The sequence below is a fragment of the Phyllopteryx taeniolatus genome, chromosome 18 (assembly GCF_024500385.1).
Source record: "Phyllopteryx taeniolatus isolate TA_2022b chromosome 18, UOR_Ptae_1.2, whole genome shotgun sequence".
Classification (NCBI taxonomy): domain Eukaryota; kingdom Metazoa; phylum Chordata; class Actinopteri; order Syngnathiformes; family Syngnathidae; genus Phyllopteryx; species Phyllopteryx taeniolatus.
The window spans coordinates 2,124,734-2,146,922 of record NC_084519.1 but is presented as its reverse complement, the minus strand read 5'-3'; the positions used below and the strand labels follow the sequence as shown (position 1 = coordinate 2,146,922).

The 22,189-nt window shown below is 43.9% G+C and overlaps 1 protein-coding gene across 2 annotated transcripts in view; it reads left to right on the top strand.

Moving 5' to 3' along the window:
* The window catches only part of mcm9 (minichromosome maintenance 9 homologous recombination repair factor), a 138,078-nt gene that overhangs the window by 30,057 nt on the left and 85,832 nt on the right, over nucleotides 1-22,189 (top strand). Inside the window, exon 15 of one of the 2 annotated variants that reach the window (XM_061754050.1) lies at nucleotides 8,514-8,613. The exons of the other annotated variant lie outside the window; for it this stretch is intronic. Coding sequence (XP_061610034.1) covers nucleotides 8,514-8,592 — 79 coding nt within the window. The 3' untranslated portion in view covers nucleotides 8,593-8,613. The remainder of the gene's footprint in view (nucleotides 1-8,513; nucleotides 8,614-22,189) is intronic. 2 annotated transcript variants of the gene reach the window in all.

Below are 22,189 nucleotides of genomic sequence, written 5' to 3'. Positions count from 1 at the left end.
TGGGTTTTCTCCAGGTACTCAGTTTTCTCCCACATTCCAAAAGCATGCATTGTAGGTTCATTGAAGACTAAATTGTCCATAGGTGTGAATGTGTATGCGAATGGCTGTTTGTCTATATGTGTTCCAGTGATACAGTTCAGGGTGTAGCCCGCGTCTCACGCGAAGTCAGCTGAGATAGGCACCAGTGCACCCGTGACCCTAGTGAGGGTAAGCGGTTAGGAAAATGGATGGATGGATTCCTACAGTGATTAAGAGGTTTAGATGCTCACTGTTGAAATAAATCTCTCAGCCATCACACATTCGAGGAGCTCGCCTGTCTTTCTGCCTGCGCACGTACATCGATCAGATTCACCCAAATCACGCCTAAACTGAGATGTGGTATGATCAGGCCTAGGTTTAGCTGGACTTTCTGACACCATAATGTCACTCCGCTAGGCACATCTCCAAAGACACACCCTCGCTGCACTGACAGCGCAGAAAGGTCTGCCAGTGCGCAGCAAGTCTTGCACAAAACAGATGATGCATCACTGAAAATAGTCAGTCCTCAGTCACCAAAATGGCATATGCTCCGGGCAGAAACCAAAGGACAATCCCCGCTGCATCGACTCTACCCAGCTTAGCGGTGACCGGTTTGCCAAATAGGCAAACATCCGCAGCGAGCCTTGCGCTGGCACGAACATCAAGATGTGCACCATTTGCGCTCCGGTGCACGTTGTGCAGTCTACGAATATAGAGTCCAGTCTTTTTCCTTCCTTTGATGATTTTTCACGATTAGCTGATATCATAGAGGAGAGCCACTTAAAGGCTTTTTAAAGAACTTACTCTTTTAAACAAATAATCTTTTCCATGGGGATTGCGTTCCCTTTAAGAAAGGATTTGTTCCCTCTGTGACAGTAATGACTAACTCCCACAGAAAAGCACTGTGTTGAATAATTGTCTGTAAACACTCAGGGAATGTTAATTAAGCCTCTCACACAACTGAGCAGATTCAGCGTGTAATGTTTTGTTCTGGGGATGTGGGAAAGCTCATGCAGCTCAGGGTGTGTTTTTGAATGCAACATTTTTAATGGTAAGTGAATGGAGGGCACAGTGGTTTTCTCAATGCAGCGTGACATTAAAGAAGGACAGTAAAAGTTAAAGAATACTCTGAACACTCATTCTATGTGGCAATGACGACGGTCCGGAAATACAACACAGGAACTTGGCTTTGATGGAATCATTTGCTGCTCAGACGAGTTACGGTGGGTTAGCTCATGTACCACTTACTGCACAGGTGTCAAAACCAGGGCTTGGGGGCCTGACCTGGCTCGCCACATAATTTTTCTGTGGCCTACTCAAGCAAGTTCATGTGTCTTTGCTAAAAATCCGCATCAGATTTACCATTTTTTTTCACTTTCAGTCATTTTTTTATCCTGTTCGGCTGTTAGGTCAAGCAGAAAGGAGGATCCTTTAATGCTGGAATAGTTTTACTGCGTCACAGTGGACTTTTTAAGCTGACGCTATGGTTTCTCAGTATTTTAATGGATATTTTTTTTTTTTTTTAGATGAGTCGATCAGTCGAAGAGAACAAGGTTTCTCGAGGAGACTGAGAAAAGAAGACAACAAAAGACAAAGCACTAGCTGTAAACAAGATGAGGAATGTAAATCATGATATAGCTAGAACAATGACACATTCGATATCAGTGTTGTATAGGGCAGTGGTGCTACACCCTGTGAGGGAAGGACAGGACAGGACAGGACAGGACAAGGACAGGAGGAGAAGCGTGCAGGCCAAGGGTCGTGAACCCGGCTGAAGTGTGGTGGGAGTGGCTATTCGCATATTCATAATTTATTTGTCGCGGTGTGAGTGGCCCCACACCCGCCGAGTAATTCCCAGGGGTGTGTGTCTGCGGGCACATGCAAGTGAATTGAAACCATTTCACGTGCACAATGACTGACAGAAGTGTCCTCTAATTGCTGTGCCTGCACCGCAGAGACTGAGGACCCCACCCGCTCAATTGAGAGGTGGGGTTGGGCCCAGGAGTCCATCCGAGAGCAGCCCGGTGGATGGGACACATCCCACACAGAGAGACCCAGGGCGGGCCACCGGCCCCACTGAGTCTCCCCAAAAACCAGCCACCCGGAGGAGGCTGCAGGGACCCACATCCAACACCCACCACCCCCCCACGCCCAGCCACCACCGCCCCCTCCCCTCCTAGGAGAGCAAGCCGAGAGACTTAGTCTCGCCAGGGTATCCTGGGTCGTCCCCGGGGTCTCCTCCCGGTGAGACGTAGCCGGAACACCTTACCAGGGAAGCGTCCAGGAGGCATCCTAAACAGATGCCTGAGCCACCTCATCTGGCTCCTCTCAATGCGGAGGAGCAGGGGCTCTACTCTGAGCCCCTCCCGGATGACCGAGCTTCTCACCCTATCTCTACGGGAGAGCCCGGACATCCTGCGGAGGAAACTCATTTGTATCCAGGATCTTGTTCTTTCGGTCACGACCCACAGCTCATGACCACAGGTGAGGAGTAGGAACATAGATCGACCGGTAAATCGAGAGCTTCGCCTTTCGCCTTAGGTCCTTCTTCACCAGAACGGACCAATACAAAGTCCGCATCACTGCAGACACTGCACCGATCCGCCTGTCGATCTCCCGTTCCATTCTTCCCTTACTCGTGAACAAGACCCCAAGATATTTGAACTCCTCCACTTGGGGCAGGATCTCATCCCCCACCCGGAGAGGGCATGCCACCCTTTTCCGACTGAGGACCATAGTGTCAGATTTGGAGGTGCTGATTCCCATCCCAGCCGCTTCACACTCAGCTGTGAACCGCTCCAGTGAGAGTTGGAGATCACGGCTTGATGAAGCCAACAGAACCACCTCATCTGCAAGAAGCAGAGATGCAATACTGAGGCCACCAAACCAGACCCCTTCTACTCCTCCACTGTGCCTAGAAATTCTGTCCATAAAAGAACAGAATCGGTGACAAAGGGCAGCCTTGGTGGAGTCCAACCCTCACCGGAAACGAGTCCGACTTACTGCCGGTAATGCAGCCTAAACTCTGACACTGGTCGTACAGGGACTGAACAGCCCGTATCAGAGGGTTCGGCACCCCATACTCCCGAAGGACACGGTCGAACGCCTTCTCCAAGTCCATAAAACACATGTACACTGGTTGGGCGCACACCCATGCACCCTCTGAGATTCAACTTCCCGACTGACCCTCCTCTCCAGCACCCCTGAATAGACCTTACCAGGGAAAAATTAGGGCGGAGGGGGCCGGACCACCCTTCCTCAATGTGCCGGCTCAGCAACTGCGTACACCAGTTGTCTAACATGCATGTAATAAGGTGTTCATTCACGCTTAAGTTCCATAGACAAGCTATAGGCTTTAATTGCTTGTGCTGGGACCACTCATAATAACACAGGTTATATTAAGTTATCAACTCACAGTTTTTTTTACAGGTGTTTGGACACTATAAAAAGCATCTCACTGCACCACTCATCAGTAACACTGCCTTGCTCATTTCCCACATCCTGTGCTGTCCTGCCCTTTTCTGTACTCTCTCATCTTGTTCTATTGGTTAGTTGTTGCATGTCCTCACCGGGTGTCCCCCCCCCCACCATCCACAAATAAGAACACGATTTGAGTGTTGTGATGTTACTTGTGGTCAAATGTCTCGTCCGTTTAACTTTTGTTCTGCTGTGGTTTGCACCCCTATTACCCTTGTCTGTTCTGTCCCTCTGTTTGTCCTCTAAAACCCCTTTTCTGTCTGGCTGCATTTTCAATAAATGTCAGAATAATTAAAAAATAAGCAGAGGGAGTATTTCAAACTCCCCTGGTGCACGACAAAACTGTTCCAGCAGAAAAGGCATACAGATCCACCATTTTGCATGGCCATGCAGCTGAACAGGACAGGTAAAAAAATAAAAAAAAAAGCGTGGTGGTGGAAATGTGAAGGTCTCGGGCTGCTTTTCTACTTCTGGACCTGGACGACTCCATCATATCTTAAGAGTCATGCATTTCCAGATGTAATTAGAAATTCTTGACCAGAATCTCGTGCCATCATTCAGGGAGTTGAAGCTGGGATAGAAATGGATTCAATAACAAAACAATGAACCAAAGAATTCTAGCAAAAGTACAAAGGAATAGCATCAGAGAAAGAGGATTCGTTTGGTGAATTGGCACAGTCAAAGTCTGGACCTTAGTCTAATTGAAATATTGTGGCGAGACCTGAATAAGTTGATGTATATCAGATGTTAAAATCCCCATAAACAGATGTGAGAGACTGGTTAGTGGCGACAGTTAATGTTTGTTTGAGGTCACGGTTACAAAAGGAGGCGCCACAAGCCACTAATAGAAGGGTTCATATACTTTTGCATGTGTACAATTATCAGTTGTGGTAAAAACATGTTTGTTGATGAAATAATGAGGTGTGTGTCTACTATTTGGAAGGTATGCTTTACAAATTGGCATTTGAATGTATGATTAACAAGGTTGGTTTTTAACAAAAATAGTGACCACGTTCGGAGGCTTCACAAACTTTCAAGCGGCACTGTACTTCAAGTGAATCATTTTTCGGATTGTTTGATTTGAAGTCGAAATCAGGAGGAGGTAAGATCTGTAAAAAGAAAAATGTTGTACTGTCATTCAAAATGATTGTGAATCATCAAAAGATTTTAGATATTTCACTCATATATTGAAACATGTTTGGATCACCTTATTCAGCTGCAGCACGTGAGAGTGATAAGACACCAGTGCCATTTTAAGTAAAAATGTTAAGTGTTGTTTTGTTTGTTTGTTTGTTTTGTCAACTTATTACAGTGAGCGGAAACGTATGTGAACCCTTTTGGAATTTCTTACATTTCTGCATAAATCGGTCATAAAATGTGGCCTGATCTTCAACTAAATTCGCATGAATAATCAAACTGCTGAAACTAATACCGCACCTTTTGTAGCTCAGAGGAAATGAACGAACGTTGCGTCTGTGCTCTGGTCAGTTCCTGTTTTGAATCACGCTGCACGGGTTAGGGAGAGATTTGAGGTTGTCGTGGAAAAGCTTATTCTTTACTCCTAGCTAATCCTCTCGCTGAATGTGTGAGTGCGGTCGGTCGTGTATTTGTGTGTCTGGTCACACAACCAGTGTTTGAGTCCAACAGTGGGCCTTCGTTAATCATATTTAACACAGCATGCCAGAGAGCAGAGGTCGAGCAAGGCACTGCAAAACAAAGATCCTCAGACTACACGCACACAGTGAGATAAGGTGGGCCTGGGTCAGATTTATTGTAATTAACGAGATCAAAACATGTACAGAGAATATTTGCAAAGGCTCTCAACATTATATTGATTGTGTTTTTTTTTTTTTTTTAAATATATACGGTATATGATATTTGTGATTTTGGGATGTTATTAGACGTTGCTTTTTTGTTAACGGTAACATTAGATATAACTCATTAAGTCTGTGGGTTTCACCTACATCATTATGTTTACATGAGTTGCTTAAACGTGAATTATTACGGAAGATGTACTTTTTATTGTTTAAATACAGCGGTGCCTTGGATACAAGTTACCCGATTTAGAGTTTTTCCTGACATACGAGTTATCGTTAGGATGCTGATTATTTTTTTTTGCTGTCTTTTTTTGAGATACGAGTGCTGCAGGGTGGCAGTGAATTGAACGCAGCTCACTCCAAATCAAGCAGCAGATAGTTTACTCCAATCAAACTTTATTTATACAGCACTTTTCATACAATATGGATCTCAAAGTGCATTACATCGTTCAAATGAATCCGCTCCGACCACTAATCCACACAGATACATACATGTGCACACTCACGCACAGATAAAAATGGAAAATAATAATGCAAAAACAGTCATTGAGCAATAAAGGGTTGCTAGTTATCTGGCAATGGCGGTACACTTTTTTGACGATTGTGCAAAAAGATGCAGAGTCCTCTAGCGCTTAGAGCAGTTTGAATGACCAATATAGCAATAGTCCGGTGCAATGACCATTGTGCAAAAAGGATTTTGCACGCTCTTGTCTTAGTTCTGGCAGCGTGCAAGTCCTCAAGGACACAATTGAGCCACTTTGCATCTATCAACAACCCAGGAAAGCTGACAGAAGATTACATTGTCGTTCTTATCTGTCACTTGTCTGCATGCTCTTCAGCTAAACACCGGTTTGGCAGAGGCGGCGTAACTAGGGGGGGGGCTAGTTCAGCTGTTGACCACTCGACCATCTGTCGATCAAACTTCAGATGGGGTAGGCTATAGAAAATGTGGTATAGAAAATGGATGGATGAAAATGTCAAAGACATCATAGAAACACTCAACTATACGTGAAATAACATGGGACATTTTTACCCATGTGGTAGTGATTACAAAAAGCGGTGTGATTCAAACAGTATGAAAGGGCGGGAAATTGAGGATGTCACTTTTGACCCACAAAGTAATAGAAGTTTTTTGTTTTTTTTTCTAAATGTAATCGACGTGAATTTAACTTTAAGCGTATACCAGAGGAAAAGTACTGTTGGCCAGCTCGATAGCTTTAAGCCGAACAAAACAACATATAGCTGCTTAGAGTTTGCAGGATGAAAATCTAATAACTCTGTTGAACACACTTGACTTCAATTTGATCGCTTCCATGGTTTCAGAGGTTTGTTTCGACGCTGGGAGCAATTCTCCCCTCAGATTCCAAGCAAAGCGGCTCAGGAGTGGCCTTCGCAAATATTGCCTTTATAACAGCACTTTCATTTCCTGGGGCCGTCATGCAACAAAAGGGCCCAGACCGCTTCAATCCAACCAACAAAACCCCATGTCGATCTGAGTTGGTGTTCTACCCCCACCGAGAGAGGGCACGTACACGCAGCAACAAAGCGGAATGCAGAATTTCATGACTTGCACCTGAGAGACAAAGACGCAGTTATAAGCTTGAAAGTGACCCAAAACAAAGATGCTAATTGACTCATCCCACATTGATGATGATGATGATGATGATTGATACATTGTGCCTTACCTTACGCTGTAAAATCGGATCGACTGCTATTTCATGATCTTAACATAAATATTGTGCGCAAAATTCAAGATGTACAACCCCCCCCCCTGCCACCTTCGCACACACGCAAACTAACAACAAAACACCATATGACTCTCCTTAAAAAAATACAAACTGAAACAAAATAATGGTTTACATTTACTGTGTACACCTGAAACAAGGCGTATGAGTATATGCTGGAAACTATTGCCATTTAACTAGATGCTCCTAAATGACAAGTATATTTTAAAATACAGTTGAATTTGACCCCGAGAGCAGCACGAGCACATTTACAGTACTTACAGTACACGTTCTTGGTTGCTTCACAAATCGATACGATAGGTCTGTCTCCACTTTGTCTGTTACTTTTATGCAAATTTTCACCATTTTAAAGTTGTGAAAATCGCTTGGGAACAAATCTATAAACACTCGAAGACTATAAATGTCTGAGAAGTGTCGTAAAACTCCACCTATTTCTTCGGTATGTGGAATCAAGCCGTGCGGCAAATTGTCGCTTATATTGAAAATCTGGACGTTTTGTTTCAGACGAGTGGAAAATAGTGAGGTTGGATAGATTTGAGTTGGCTTGTTTTGTTAAAAAACGATTCCTCTAAGGAAGGGAAGCCGCATGAGGTCAATGTGTGCGCATTCATTTCAATAATAAACCTGCAGTATATGTCGTGGCCCTGTGTTTCAAGTTGTCTTTCTTTGTGTCGCAGTGTCTGGGTATATAAAAACATTTCAAGATATCAAAACGGACATTTTATCTTCCCTTAACAAACATCAAAGGGACGTCCACAAGTTCTGGCGCTTGCAGTTCCTCTCAACGCCAATTGATGGCGCCTCACGTGCAGGTGGGACTATTAACCGCCCAACCATTTGGTCCAGCAAGGCGTCTTTTGAAGGCAGGAATCAATATTTGACGGGAAGCCGCTAAGTAGGTTAAGGTCCACTTGACGTACACCAGGCACTGTCCTTGTCGCCGTCTCACAGCAGGGCAGCGTGGAGGGGGAGGGTTCTCAAGTGGGCGCGAGTCTCTGCGGCGCCTCGATTTGTGGAAGCGCATGTCCGCTACAAGACGTTTCAGCCGTTTATCCATATTATATTTGCCTCGAAACAACTGTTTTGATTTTGGCGAGGCTTTTCCACAGGCTATTGTCTCTTCCGGGTAGACTAGTTGTAGCGTACACATACCATTTTAATGACGGGCTTATGAAATGACTGAGAATATTTACTTATCATCTTGGAAATAAATTGTTAAAGGTTTCCACGCAGGGTTGGGAGAGTTACCGGTACTTTGAAAATGTATTCTGATACCGTTACTAGTTACCCGTTTCAAAATGTAGCCTAGTAATGTGATCCAAGTACCATAATATTACGGTATTGTAACTTGATTACTTTTAATTACTTTTGGATCACTCCAATAGAAAATGTGCTAAAAATCTGACAAAAGAAATGAAATATCAATACTATCAATCTATTTATCTGGTCTTTTCAGTCTTAGGGGTGTTCAATGTGCATGGTTTTGGAGCACAGGAGGAAGCCGGATCACCCCAAATCCGCAGAACTGTACATGAGGCAGACGTGCTGCAGATACCGTATGTACGCGTGCATGGATGGATGTCTGGATCAATTTAAGGACAGTTGAAACAATTGCATAGTTACATGAAGAAAGCTGTTTTCGAACTATCCCAGAAGACAACACCTTACTCGGATAGATAGATAGACAGATAGGAAGGCAGACAGTCAGACTGATTGATAGGTAGGTAGATAGATGGACAGATAGATAAAACCTTATTCAGCATCTTTTTTTTTTTCCATTCCCGGTGACAGCTTTAGCAGTGGTAATACAGTGTTTAAAAAGTAAAGCAATGTTCAATGTTTACTTACAACTTAGCAGCGGGCTCCTGGGCTAGCTCGCGAGCTCGCTGGCTACCCCATAGCCGAAGTCACCAGCAGTCCCAATGACTCTGACGGCTCATAGTGTGTCTATTTCTATTTGACCTGTTCATTTACAATAAATCGTGTGTCTTTGTTCCTCTATTTATGCCAGTGAGGCATAGTGACAGACAGAACCAATGATAAATGGTCTTCTATTAGATGGCAGGAAGTAAATGCAATAATTAATGTATCCACTTTTTGTGACAGTTTTGTTTGTTGGTGTGCCGTGAGATTTTTCAGTTGTAAAATATGTGCACACGTTTTCCCCTATTTTGGCCTTACAATACAGTCGGCTTGCGCCACGCTTGTGGTCGTCGCCACGGTAACGAGTGTATCCGGTCGCATTTGAGTTGACAAGATAAAGCCCAATGATCGTAGAAAACGGGATGCGGTGGTATCGGAATACAAGATTTGATTGCAGTAGTCTTGACAGTGCAATCGTGAAAGAGAGAGAATTTGTCTTGTAGTCTGCATTCCGTGTTGCTTGTCTCCGACGTGTTGTCTGTCCCACACCGCCGACGTTTTTTGAATTTTACATTTTTTAAAGAACTTCACTGGCCGTCAGATATTTACAGTACTACGTCAAAAGACACGCGACGAGGCTAAACATAAACGAGCTTTTGTATTCAAATATACTGTGCACGCGGCGACGTAGAGTAAATGTCTTTTGCGGATCGGCGAATTATGACATTAAAGCCGATCAGCATAAAATGATAAATGTCGGCCAATACCGATCAGCCTGATAAAATCGGTGTAGTCTAGTTGTAACCGTTGACCCACTTGTTGCTCTGCCAAACTCCTGACAAGGTTGCTCGGCCCGAGTGATCAAATTAACAACCGGGCTTTCTCTCGTCCCACGTTAAAAATGTAATCGTGCGAATCAAAAATCGAAATTTGTAATAATGTACCTGTAATTGAAATTTGTAATGCTTGTATTGCGTGACACCTGTCCAAGCCTGTTTCCACATACCCTTCTGCAATGTGCTGTACCCCTAGGTTGGGAAACACATTAGACATGATATTGTCTGTCCTATCGTAAAGGCTACGTGACATTTATGACAGGCCTATCACAAAGAGTGACGGAGACGGTGCGCATCCACGACACACTTCTGCAACCTGGCGGACGCTACAGGAGAGTTGCAGCCAGCACAATAATACAAAAACAAAAAACCTTCTATCCACAGAACTGCGAATCACACTGTATAATATTTCTGCAATTTATACTTGATTTAGTGCAATACCTCTGCAATCTGTTCTGCATAAACATTTTAATATTTGTACGATTCTTTTTTTTTCATCTTGAATTTTGAAGACTACAGCTTGTGTGTATTCCTGCGTATTTATTTGTACTTGTGTGCGTTTGAGCTGTTTGAGTTTAGGTAGACAAAGCTGTTGCTAAGCTGGATCTTTTGCTGCTGAAGAAATGCAGTGTTTGTTCTTATTTGTTTGGGTGCCACCTCCTGGCTGATACTTTGAACACTGGCACCCTGGCCATTCTTGGCTGGATGTTGCTTGAACTTGCGGGTCTTGCTGAACTCAAGTGCGATTTTACTCGGTTTTAAACTCGCGTCTTGATTGGGTACTGCCCGAACTGAAGTTTTCTTCCACCTGGGCTCCGTTTTACTTGAATTGTATTTTTTTTTTTTTTTTATTGCGCAAAAATGTATTTTTCGACCTGTCTTGTTAAGCATTACCTTATAAATGAGTGTGAGCGTGTACGTGTGTATGCGCGCGTCTGTGTGTGTGTGTGTGTGTGTGTGTGTGCGGACCACCACAGCATAAAGCTAGTGAGGCTACAAATGAGGTTGAGAGGCCCTCTTAACAGACACTTGGCACGCATGGGACACATCATTTGGACAAAGGGGTATTCATTGGCACATATCCCCATAGTCCCTCTCTCTCTCTCTCTCTCTCTCTCTCTCTCTCGCACACAAATCTAAACACACACATACATATGTAACATACACTTTTGAGGCAACACATTGCGTTGTCTTAATGAATAAACTCACGAGGAAGGCTGTCAAACGAGTGTACCACTACACTATCAGTGACCCCCTTAAAATATCTGTTGCCCTGGGTTAACCCGAATCCCGCAAAAAAACAAAGATGTCTTCTTCTTGCCACTTCAACGAACCCCTTTCCTTTTTTGGTGTGATATTATTATTATTATTTTTTTAAGTATTGTTGACCTTTCTGTTTGTTTCTTCTAATTCCTAGGTCGCGTGCTCGCTGTCCTTCTGCGGGTGTTTTAATCTCTCCTGAAATCAGTTGACTTAAGCAGGTTACGCACACATACCAATTTGTAAGATCTTAATAGATTTTCATAATGCGAGAGACTCCACACACGACAAGGAGAAAGATCCACGTTGTTCGCTTCCTGCTTTTATGGTGCGTGGCATACTCAAGATAAGCAGCGGAGCACACCACACAGAGACGTTACCAACAGCTCCACTCAGAATCACGGGTCTCGTCCCCAACCAGATGTCCGTTGTAGTACCAAGACGGACCTGTCAGACCCAGAATGGAGCCGTAGGGCATCCAGATTGCCAAAGAAGAAGAAAGAGTAGTTGTAAAAGAAGTCGGCTTATTTGGTAACTACATTGTGGTTACAAAGTCTTCTCGTTATTTTTATTGAAGAGAAAGAAAATGGTTCGCTGACTCGATGCAAACAGTCGCTGCTCTATTTATGTTTCGGCAACAATGTGGCCTTCAGGTCGGTTACGAATTGGCTATCCTTCCTTATCACCTCAATCATGGAGTTCGGTGTTGACTGCACACATATACGATTGGAAATATTGAACAAGCGCTGACGGAGAAAAAATTGTCAGACAGCTCTCGTCCCATAAAGAAATTGCTTGGTGCAGTACAGCTATCCAATACATATGGAGCACAACACAATGTTACAATGTCTGACAATTTAAAACAAAATAAATAAATCCATGTCTGACAATGGAAGGACAAGGAACTCGACGACAAAGAAGAGAAGTGAGGCTGTGTGGAGAGGTTGTTGGCAAAACGGAGGGAGAAACTCGACTGTTTAATATTACCCATACACAATGGCACGAGGACTTGTCCTTCTGATGGCACTGGCATGTTCATTGAAACAGATATTTACTTTTGAAAGGTGAAATAAGAATTTAGAGCAAGAGATTGACTTTTGCAGGAAATCCATGGTCTTCTACTATATTTATTTGCAAATTTCGAGAATGATTCGAGGAATGTATCAAAGCCACTGAGAAAACCTAATTAGTCATTTCCTCATTCAAATTCCCTGGATCATCTTATTATTTGTATGTAGTATGTGCCCTGCAGTTGACTGCTTTTGAGTCCTGTACAAGTTTAAAAACAGCGAACTGTACATTTGACCCATTAGTACCACACCTCTGCTTTATTTGGAAACCACAGCAGGTTACTGTCAACCATCTTCTTCTTTTCGTTGCGGCTTGTCCCGTTAGGGGCCGCCACGGCGCGTCATCCTTTTCCATGAGAGCCTATCTCCTGCATCCTCCTCTCGAACGCCAACTGCCCTCATGTCTTCCCTCACGACATCCATCAACCTTCTCTTTGGTCTTCCTCGAGCTCTCTTGCCTGGCAGCTCCATCCTCATCATCCTTCTACCAATATACTCACTATTTCTCCTCTGGACGTGACTAAACCATCGAAGTCTGCTCTCTCCAACTTTGTCTCCAAAACAGCTAACCTTGGCTGTCTCCCTGATGAGCTCATTTCTAATCCCATCCAACATGGTTACTCCAAGAGAGAACCTCAACGTCTTCATTTCCGCCACCTCCAGCTCTGCGTCCTGTTGTCTCTTCAATGTCACTGTCTCTAATCCGTGTTGGCCTCACTACTGTCTTATAAACTTTGCCCTTCATCCTAGCAGAGACTCTTCTGTCACATACCACACCTGACACCTTCCTCCACCTGTTCCGACCTGCTTGGACTCGTTTCTTGACTTTCTTACTACACTCACCATTTGCTGTTGACCCCAAGTATTTCAAGTCCTCCACCCTCGCTATCTCTTCTCCCTGTAGCCTCACTCATCCCCCTCCACCCCTCTCATTCATGCACATATATTCTGTCTTACTTTGGCTAATCTTCATTCCTCTGCATGCCTCCATAGTTCTAACTGTTCCTCCAGCTGCTCCCGGCTTTCACTGCAGATCACAATGTCATCTGCGAGCATCATGGTCCACGGGGGCTCCAGCCTAACCTCATCTGTCAGCCTATCCATCACCACTGCAAACAGGAAGGGGCTCAGGCCTGATCCCTGATGCAGTCCCACCTCCACCTTAAATTCTTCTGTCACACCTACAGCACACCTCACCGCTGTTCTGCTGCCCTCGTACATGTCCTGTACTATTCTAACATACTTCTCTGCCAATCCAGACTTTGGCACGCAGTACCACAGTTCCTCTCTGGGTACTCTCTCATAGGCGTTCTCTAGATCTACAAAGACACAATGCAGCTCCTTCTGACCTTCTCTGTACTTCTCCATTAACTCAAGGCAAATAATGCATCTGTGGTACTCTTTCTAGGGATGAAACCATACTGTTGCTCGCAAATACTCAATTCTGTCCTGAGTCTAACCTCCACTGCTCTTTCCCATAACTTTATTGTGTGGCTCATCAACTGTATTCCTCCAAAGTTCTCACAGCTTGGCACACCACCCTTGTTCTTAAAAATGGGCACCAGCACACTTTTCCTCCATTCCTCAAGCATCTTCCCACCCACTAGAATTCTGTTTAACAGGCTGGTCAAAAACTCCACAACCACCTCTTCTAGATGCTTCCATACCTCCACAGGAATGTCATCAGGACCAACTGCCTTTCCATTTTTCATCCTCTTTAGTGCCTTTCTAACTTGCCCCTTACTAATTATTGCTACTTCCTGGACCACCACACTTGCCTCTTCTACTATTCTTTCTCTCTGATTTTCCTCATTCATCAACTCCTCAAAGTATTCTTTCCATCTATCCAGCACACTGCTGGCACCAGTCAACACATTTCCATCTCTATCCTTAATCGCCCTCATCTGCTGCACACGCTTCCCATCTCTGTCCCTCTGTCTGGCCAACCTGTATAGATATTTTTCTCCTTCTTTTGTGTCCAACCTGGCATACATGTCCTCATATGCCTCTTGTTTGGCCTTTGCCACCTCTACCTTCGCCCTACGTCACGCCTCCATGTATTCCTTTCTCCTCGCCTCAGTCCTCTCAGTGTCCCACTTCTTAGCTATCCTCTTTCTTTGTATGATTTCCTGTACTTTGAGGTTCCACCAGCAAGTCTCCTTCTCCCCTTTTCTAACAGAGGACACACCAAGTACTCTCCTGCCTGTCTCTCTGATCACCTTGGCTGGAGTGGTCCAGTCTTGTGGAAGCTCCTCCTGCCCACCCAGAGCCTGTCTCACCTCTACCTGAAAAGCCGCACAACACTCTTCCTTTCCCCGCTTCCACCACATGGTTCTCTGGTCTGCCTTTGCCTTCTCAATCTTCCTCCCCACCGCCAGAGTCATTTTAAACACCACCATCTAGCCACACTCTCCCCTACCACTACCTTACAGTCGGTAACCTCCTTCAGATTACATCGTCTGCACAAGATGTAATCCACAGCCGTGCTTCTACCTCTGATGTTGTAGGTCACCCAATGTTCCTGCCCCTGTTCCTGTTCACTACAGCCATTTCCATTCTTTTTGGAAAGTCTACCACCATCCGTCCCTCGAGGTTCCTTTCTTGGATGCCGAACTTACCCATCACTTCTTCATCACCCCTGTTTCCTTCACAAACATCTGCACCAATCACGACTCTTTCTCTGTCTGGGATGCTCAGAACTACTTTCTCCAGCTCCTTCCAGAATTTCTCTTTCACCTCTAGGTCACATCCTACCTCTGGAGCATCGCCACTTTAATCACATTATACATAGCACCTTCAATTTCAAGTTTCAACCTCATCACTCGATCTGATACTCTTTTCACCTCCTAGACATTCTTAGCCAACTCTTCCTTTAAAATAACCCCGACTCCATTTCTCTTCCCATCTACACCATAGTAAAATAATTTGAACCCTGCCCCTAAACCTCTAGCCTTACTGCCTTTCCATCTGCTCTCCTGGACACACAATATATCAACCTTTCTCCTAATCATCATGTCAACCAACTCTCGAGCCTTTCCTGTCAGAGTCCCAACATTCCATGTCCCCACATTCAGTTCTAGGCTCTGTGCTTTCCTCTTTTCTTTCTGCCAAAGAACCTGCTTTCCACCTCTCCTTTGTCTTCGACCCACAGTAGCTGAATCTCCACCGGTGCCCTGCATGTTAACGGCGTTGGTGGCGGACGTTGTTAACCCGGGCCACGTCCGAACCGGTATGGAATTCTTTGGATGAATGCTCATATTTGTTTGACAACGTTTTAAGCCAGATGCCCTTCCTGATGCAACCCTCTGCATTTATCTGGGCTTGGGACCGACCTACAGTTTGCACTGGCTTGTGCCCCCCATAGGGCTGCATTAGGTTACCTGTCAACCATACGTACGCAAAAAAAACAATAACAAGGCTTCTTTGTCCCAGACATATATATATACAAACAAAAAAACAACAACAGCATAAAAAAAGTGTAAAACAACAATCACAACATTATATAGGGGATGGATTTTATCTGTACTGCATGTGGACTGGAACGGCAGTGCTACAACCTGTAAGGATAACATGACGAGGAGCAAATAGGACAGGACAGGACAGGACAAAATGACAGGAGCCATAAGCGAGTAGTGCCACATGGGGGTGGCGGGGGTGGTGGGGGTGGTTATGCCGTGCAAGTCAACCCTGTAAAGCATTAGCATTACAGTACAAGAAGATAAAGTGATTACAAGGTCTATTTATAACAATTTGAGAATGGCCCTACTGTTTTCATGTGGTTCAACCAACATCACAGAAGAGATTGACCTCATTCCTCCTATATTTTATGGACCATTTTTTTCTCAGTCGACTCACTATTTTAGCATTTTCTTTCAAGTTTAGGCCCTCTTCACCTGAAATGTATGTTGTACTCAGTGACTGTGTCTTCAGCTGTTCCTTTGCTAAAAAGGGTATGGTTTCCCATGGATTGCAATCGGATTAAGGTTAAAAGGTCAGTCCAATCGAAAGCCTGCTGTGTGCAGGGCAGGCAGGGCACATGAAACTCAGTCACGCTGAGCGTCCCAGAGAGAGAGATTGGGTGATTTTCGGTGGGCTGGTTTGTTCGGCTTGTACAAAGTTCAACACCAGGCTGTACCAGGTCCTATCCAACCCTAATTCCCAGCTGCAAATAGAGATATTATGCTCCCTTCCCACGACAAGTGCAAGTCTGCACTACAGTCTTGTCTGCCTTCTGATGTGGGGGGAAACCTAGAAAGAGGTCTAATGTCTCTGGCTTTGGACTGGTGAAATCATCCAAAAATGGGGGGTACTAACATCCTGGCCTTAGCAGGATCATCTTCAGACTACAAAAATGATTAGTAGTAAGTAGGCTTGGGCATCGTTTGAATCCGAACGATTCTGGTTCCTCATTTTGATTCCGGTTCCAAATTATTCTTGATTCCGATTCTTTTAGGGGACTGGGTCAAAACATTTTGCATGGTTTAAATAAAGGGTGTCCAAATTATGAACATGTATTTTCTTAGCTGCCTGCACCACAAAATAAAATGAACATTTGACTCTTTATAACCAGGATCAATGTCAAACCTATGAACTAAAAGGCAATGTATATGGAACTAACCCAATTGACTTAATGATCATTAGTTAATGTTTCAGCTAAAAGTGAAATATAGCATTGTAAAAATAGTTATTGGTGACTGATTTGTCACGTCAAATGATCTTTCAACAACTTCTAAAACCATGCGAGTACTGTCATTTTATTTTGTCCCGACTGAGAAGGGCACACTCAACAGTAGGACTCAGTAGCTTTGCCTGCTATAACCATTATATAAGTAATTAACGTCTTCTATTTTTACATCTACCTTTCTATATTGATATCATTTTCTATACTGCTTCTCCTCTTTCGGGTCGTGGGTGAGCTGGAGCCTATCCCAGCTAACTTTCTACACTGGACAGTTTGCCAGTCAATCGCAGGGCACATTTAAATGAATAATTCACACCCACGGACACTTGAGAGTCTTCACTTAACCTAACATGCATTCCCGCGCGAGCATTTTCTCATCAAATTAATTGAAAACCATGTAGCCAAAAGAAGTACACCAGTCAGTCTTCAACATTATCATTTATTTAAGTTCAACCACACCGCAGCATGAAGGATTGGGCTAATTGTTTGTTTTATGACATACATTTTTGCTTTTTCACAATACAGCACTGTATTTGTTCCCCCCCCCCCAACTCCCCCTCCCCCTATTTTGATTATTATTATTTATTTATTTTTATCCAGGATGACAAATGAATATACTGTAACCAGGAAGTTACAAATAAATCAACAAATGTGTTGAAGGACTGCAAGTGGTTAGCAACCAGTCCAGTGTGAACCCCAAAGTCAGCTGGAATAGGCTCCAGCGCACCCTTGATCCTAATGAGGTTTAAGCAGTAGGCCTATAGAGAATGGATGGATATGGTGAAGGCTAACATCCTGTTAATGTATCTCCTTTATTTCTGCATGCCTAATCTGGGCCAATCATTGTTGATATCGAGGGCAAACGCAACGAGTTTTGACATTTCTCATCTGGAAAGGCCGACTTTGCTTCAGCTAATGCTATTGCTTTCCCATCTGTCATGTTCTGCATGTATTATGGCAAAGATGTGAGAAACAGCAAAGCCCCTATATTTTTCTGTGGCCGTCTTTTTCCAATTCTACAATTTATTGATCACTTCCCAAACAGGACCAGATCTGATTCCATCTTGGAAAGATCACTACTACTCCGGTTGGGATTGGAAGTACTGTCTTAGACTGAAGTACAGTATATCTTCTACTGTGTTGGAATAATTGCGGATGGTTATGATGCAGGTACATTTTAGTCGGCTGTGAAAATAAAATGGTTTGTCTGAGGTTGAATGCACTATCATCTGACTTTTGATTTGTATTGTGGACCTGCTGCATCATATACTGTACGTACAGTACATATGACAATGTTCAAATTAGTTTGAACTTCTCCGGAAATATAGTGTGTGCCTACATTTGGAGCAGCGGGTGTGTTTTGGCACATATATAGCATTGTTATAAACTCACCCGATAGTTTTGATGTTGTTGTTGTAAATATTTCCTCACTGAGATTCGCCATAAATGCAGTCAAGATGGGGAGTTTTGTGAGACAGGAAAATAACACCAGATTTATTCCGTTAGTATATTGAGATGAAACACAAATGTATCATTTGGTTCTCGAGCTGAAAAAAAGATTGACTTTGGGTTTAGCTCTTGTTTGGATGTTCGACTGAGTGCACCTCGACACCCTAAAATAAAAATCACCAGTTCAGTGTCCTCATGGCAAACTCTTTCAGCTCCCCAATTCCGTACATCTGTAAATGGTTCTTTGGCTTGTATTTTGTCCAAAGAGGAAAAAATACCTGTTTCTGATTTTCAGGCAATGTGAGAGTGCGCACTGCAGTGAATGGTCCAATAAAAAAGAAAAAGGCATTTTCAGCCCAATCTGCTCTGTAATTAATCCCTGAATCAATTTTATTACACCTGGCAGTTTTATGACGCAGTCCTGCAGTATTTGGAGAGAAAGCACAGTAAAGTAACTCTTGTATGACGTTGTGTTTGAAAATGACTAAAGCTGAAGTTGAAGGACAATTCACACCAATCAGGCCAGATGGAAATGGTTTCAGACATTTGGTAAAAAAAATACTGAATCCCTCTGGATAGCAGATGCGTCTATGTTAATACTGACGGGTCACCAAGAACTGGGCTTGATCTATTCACTTTGTCTGCACTGCAAAGAGAGAAGCATTTGGATATTTCGGTTGTTATTATTATTGTTTTTTTTTTTGGGTCCAAAATATTAGAACACTCCATATGATACAGTACAATTATTCAACACAAAGTGCAATAGCAACAATAATAAGAAACATTGTTAAAGTCCACATTTCAGTTGCCTTAGTCATTAGGTAGCAATGCTGAGAGGCACTGATGCTAGACTGATATGCCGTAGAAATAAACGGATTAAGGACTATAACGCTGCTGAATACAAAATGCAGCCCTAGCCAGTGTGCAAACTTTCGGCCGGTCCCAAGCCCGGATAAATGCAGAGGGTTGCGTCCGGCTTTAAAATTTGGTGACATTCCCGTGGAGGTTTGGAAGCATCCAGGAGAGGTGGCCGTGGAGTTTTTGACCAAGTTGTTCAGCAGAATTCTAGAGGGGGAGTATATGTCGCAGGAAGGGAGGAAAAGTGTGCTGGTGGCCATTTTTAAGAGCAAGGGTGATGTGCAGAGCTGTGCGAACTGTAGAGGAATAAAGTTGACGAGCCGCACAATGAAGTTATGGGCAAGAGTCGTGGAGGTGAGCAACAGTATGGTTTCATGAAGAGGGTGTTGATGGAGAAGTACAGAGAAGGTCAGAAGGGTGCTACATTGCGTCTTTGTAGATCTAGAGCACAGGTGTCAAACTGGTGGCCCAGGGGCCAGATTCGGCCCGCCACATCATTTTATGTGGCCCGTGAAACCAAATCACGTGCATCTACTTTGTGTTTCCGGCTAAAATACCAAAATTGCAAATTGCCTTCACTTTTAACAAATATTGAGATATTGCAATCATTTTGTTTGGTACCGATGCTCTTTTTAAAATAAAGGAAATAATACTGTAGTCGAACAAAGTTTTACTGCCTTCTGATTTTAATAGTAGCTGTCCATCAGTTTGTGTATATGTAATAAATAACGGCCATAACGGCCCTCCAAGAGAAACCATAACTACGATGTGGCCCGTGACAAAAATGAGTTTGACACCCCTGATCTAGAGGAAAGCCTATGACCGAGTACCCAGAGAGGAACTGTGGTACTGCATGCGGACGTCTGGGGTGGCAGAGAAGTATGTTAGAATAATACAGGACATGTACAGAGGGCAGCAGAACAGCGGTGAGGTGTGACAGAGGAGTTTAAGGTGGAGGTGGGACTGAGCAACCAGGCAAGAGAGCTGGAGAAAGACCAAAGGGAAGGTTGACAGATGTAGTGAGTGAAGACATGAGGGCAGTTGGTGTTAGAGAGGAGGATGACAAAAAAAAAAAAGGATGACGTGCTGTGGCGACAAGCCAAGAGGAAAAGAATAAGAAGACTCGTAATAATAGTGCTATTAATGCCGTGGCACATCACTGTATTATGTACAGTATTGTGTGTATTACATGTTGGTAGTTTGGTTTTTGTCTTTTGCTGGGAAAATACAAGCATTTTGTGTCGTGTTATTGAGTACTTGATGTTGAAGTATTTTGGTACCCTTCTGTAGAGGGAAGAAAAACTCACAGTGCTCACTGAAATAACTTGATACCAAGGAGAGTGAAATTTACTTAAAATGCATTTTGAGCAGCCATAAGATTCTTGGCGAATGTTATTTGGACAGATGAGACAAAGCTGGAGTTTTTTTTTTTTTTAGCAAGTCACACAAGTTGTATGTCTACAGATGCAAACATTAAACATATAGAAGAAAAGAACACTGTATCTAGTGTAGCGTTGCTAGTGTTTGCTCCCCGCAAACTGAGGTGACACAGTGACTCCCCACAGCGTGATAAACTGCATTCTTCCAAGCGGCCCTGCTGTGAGACTGCCCCCAAGGAGATTCCTCGTGGATCCTAAACTAATTAACATCTACCCTCGAAGTCTGAACTCCTAAGCATCAAAGGCCAAATGTTTCCACCGGACCACCTTTCTGGAAATAGGAACAATTGCTGGGACAAGGCGACACCCGCAGGCATCAAGAGGAACTGGAAAATCGAACCGGGGTGACTCTCATTCGATGTTTAACCGAGGATAAATGTCTGTTTTGATATTTCACGAACTCAGCAGAAATTTTCCAAATGTATGCCTTGATTCTGTGCCAGTGTGTCAGCTTTACAAGTGCAAGTGTGAGGTTTTGACAATGGCTTGTTTTGATTTGACTCCAAGCAGCATGAAATGTGATTTGAACCATAAGCAGTTGATTTGCCAAAACTAAAGTATACGCTCAGATTTGGAGGTGGTGATTCTCAACCCAGCCGGTTCACACTCGGCTGCGAACCGCTCCAGTGGGAGTTGGAGATCGCGGCCTGATGAAGCCAACAGAACCACATAATCTGCACAGAGCAGAGCTGCAATACTGACACCACCAAACCGGACCCCTCTATGCCTCGGCTGTGCCTAGAAATTCTGTTATAATAAAAGTTCTGCACAGAATTGTGACAAAGGACAGCCTTGGCAGAGTCCAACCCTCACCGGAAATGAATCCGAGTTACTGCCGGCAATGCGGACCAAACTCTGACACTGGTCGTACAGGGCCAGCCCGTATAAGAGGGTTCGGTACCCCATACTGCCGAAGTACCCCCCACAGGACTCTCCGTGGGAGACGGTCGAATGCCTTCTCCAAGTCCACAAAACACATGTAGACTGGTTGGCGAACTCCCATACACCCTCGAGGACAATGCCAAGGCTGTAGAGCTGGTCCACTGTTCCACGGCCAGGACAAAAACCACACTGCTCCTCCTTAATCTGAAATATGACTTCCCTACGGACTCCCGTCTCCAGCACCTCTGAATAGATCTTACTAGGGAGGCTGAGGAGTGTGATCCCCCTGTCGTTGGAACACACCCTCCGGTCCCCCTTCTTAAAAAGCCCCTCTATCCCTCTGATACAGCGAAATGCCCACCAGAATGGTCTGGACTTCTGCTTGTCATGGATTGTCCATAAGAAACTTCATGCTCAAACATAAGTGTGTCTATAGGTTCACTCAGCGTCACTATACCCCCGTAATAGCACATCCAATTCCAACGGAGTAACTTGACCTTTTTCTCTCTGTTGCCATGATGAATGGACTTATCGGGGTGCCACTGAAGATGTCTTTTTGTTGTGATGATATTGAAGTTCCCCTTAAAGGACATTTTTTTTTTTTTTTTTACCTCCTGTAAGTTTTGTTATCGTCCTGGCAATTCTCTTTGGTCTACTCCTTCCTAATTGTAAGCCACATTATCCCCTCGTCCTTTTGTTGTGCTACTTTTTTTTTTTTGCTTTTGCCCTGGATCATAGTTTCCTGTTTGTTTGTTTTTTCCCGTATTTTTGCCAGACTTTTCCTACTTTTTGGT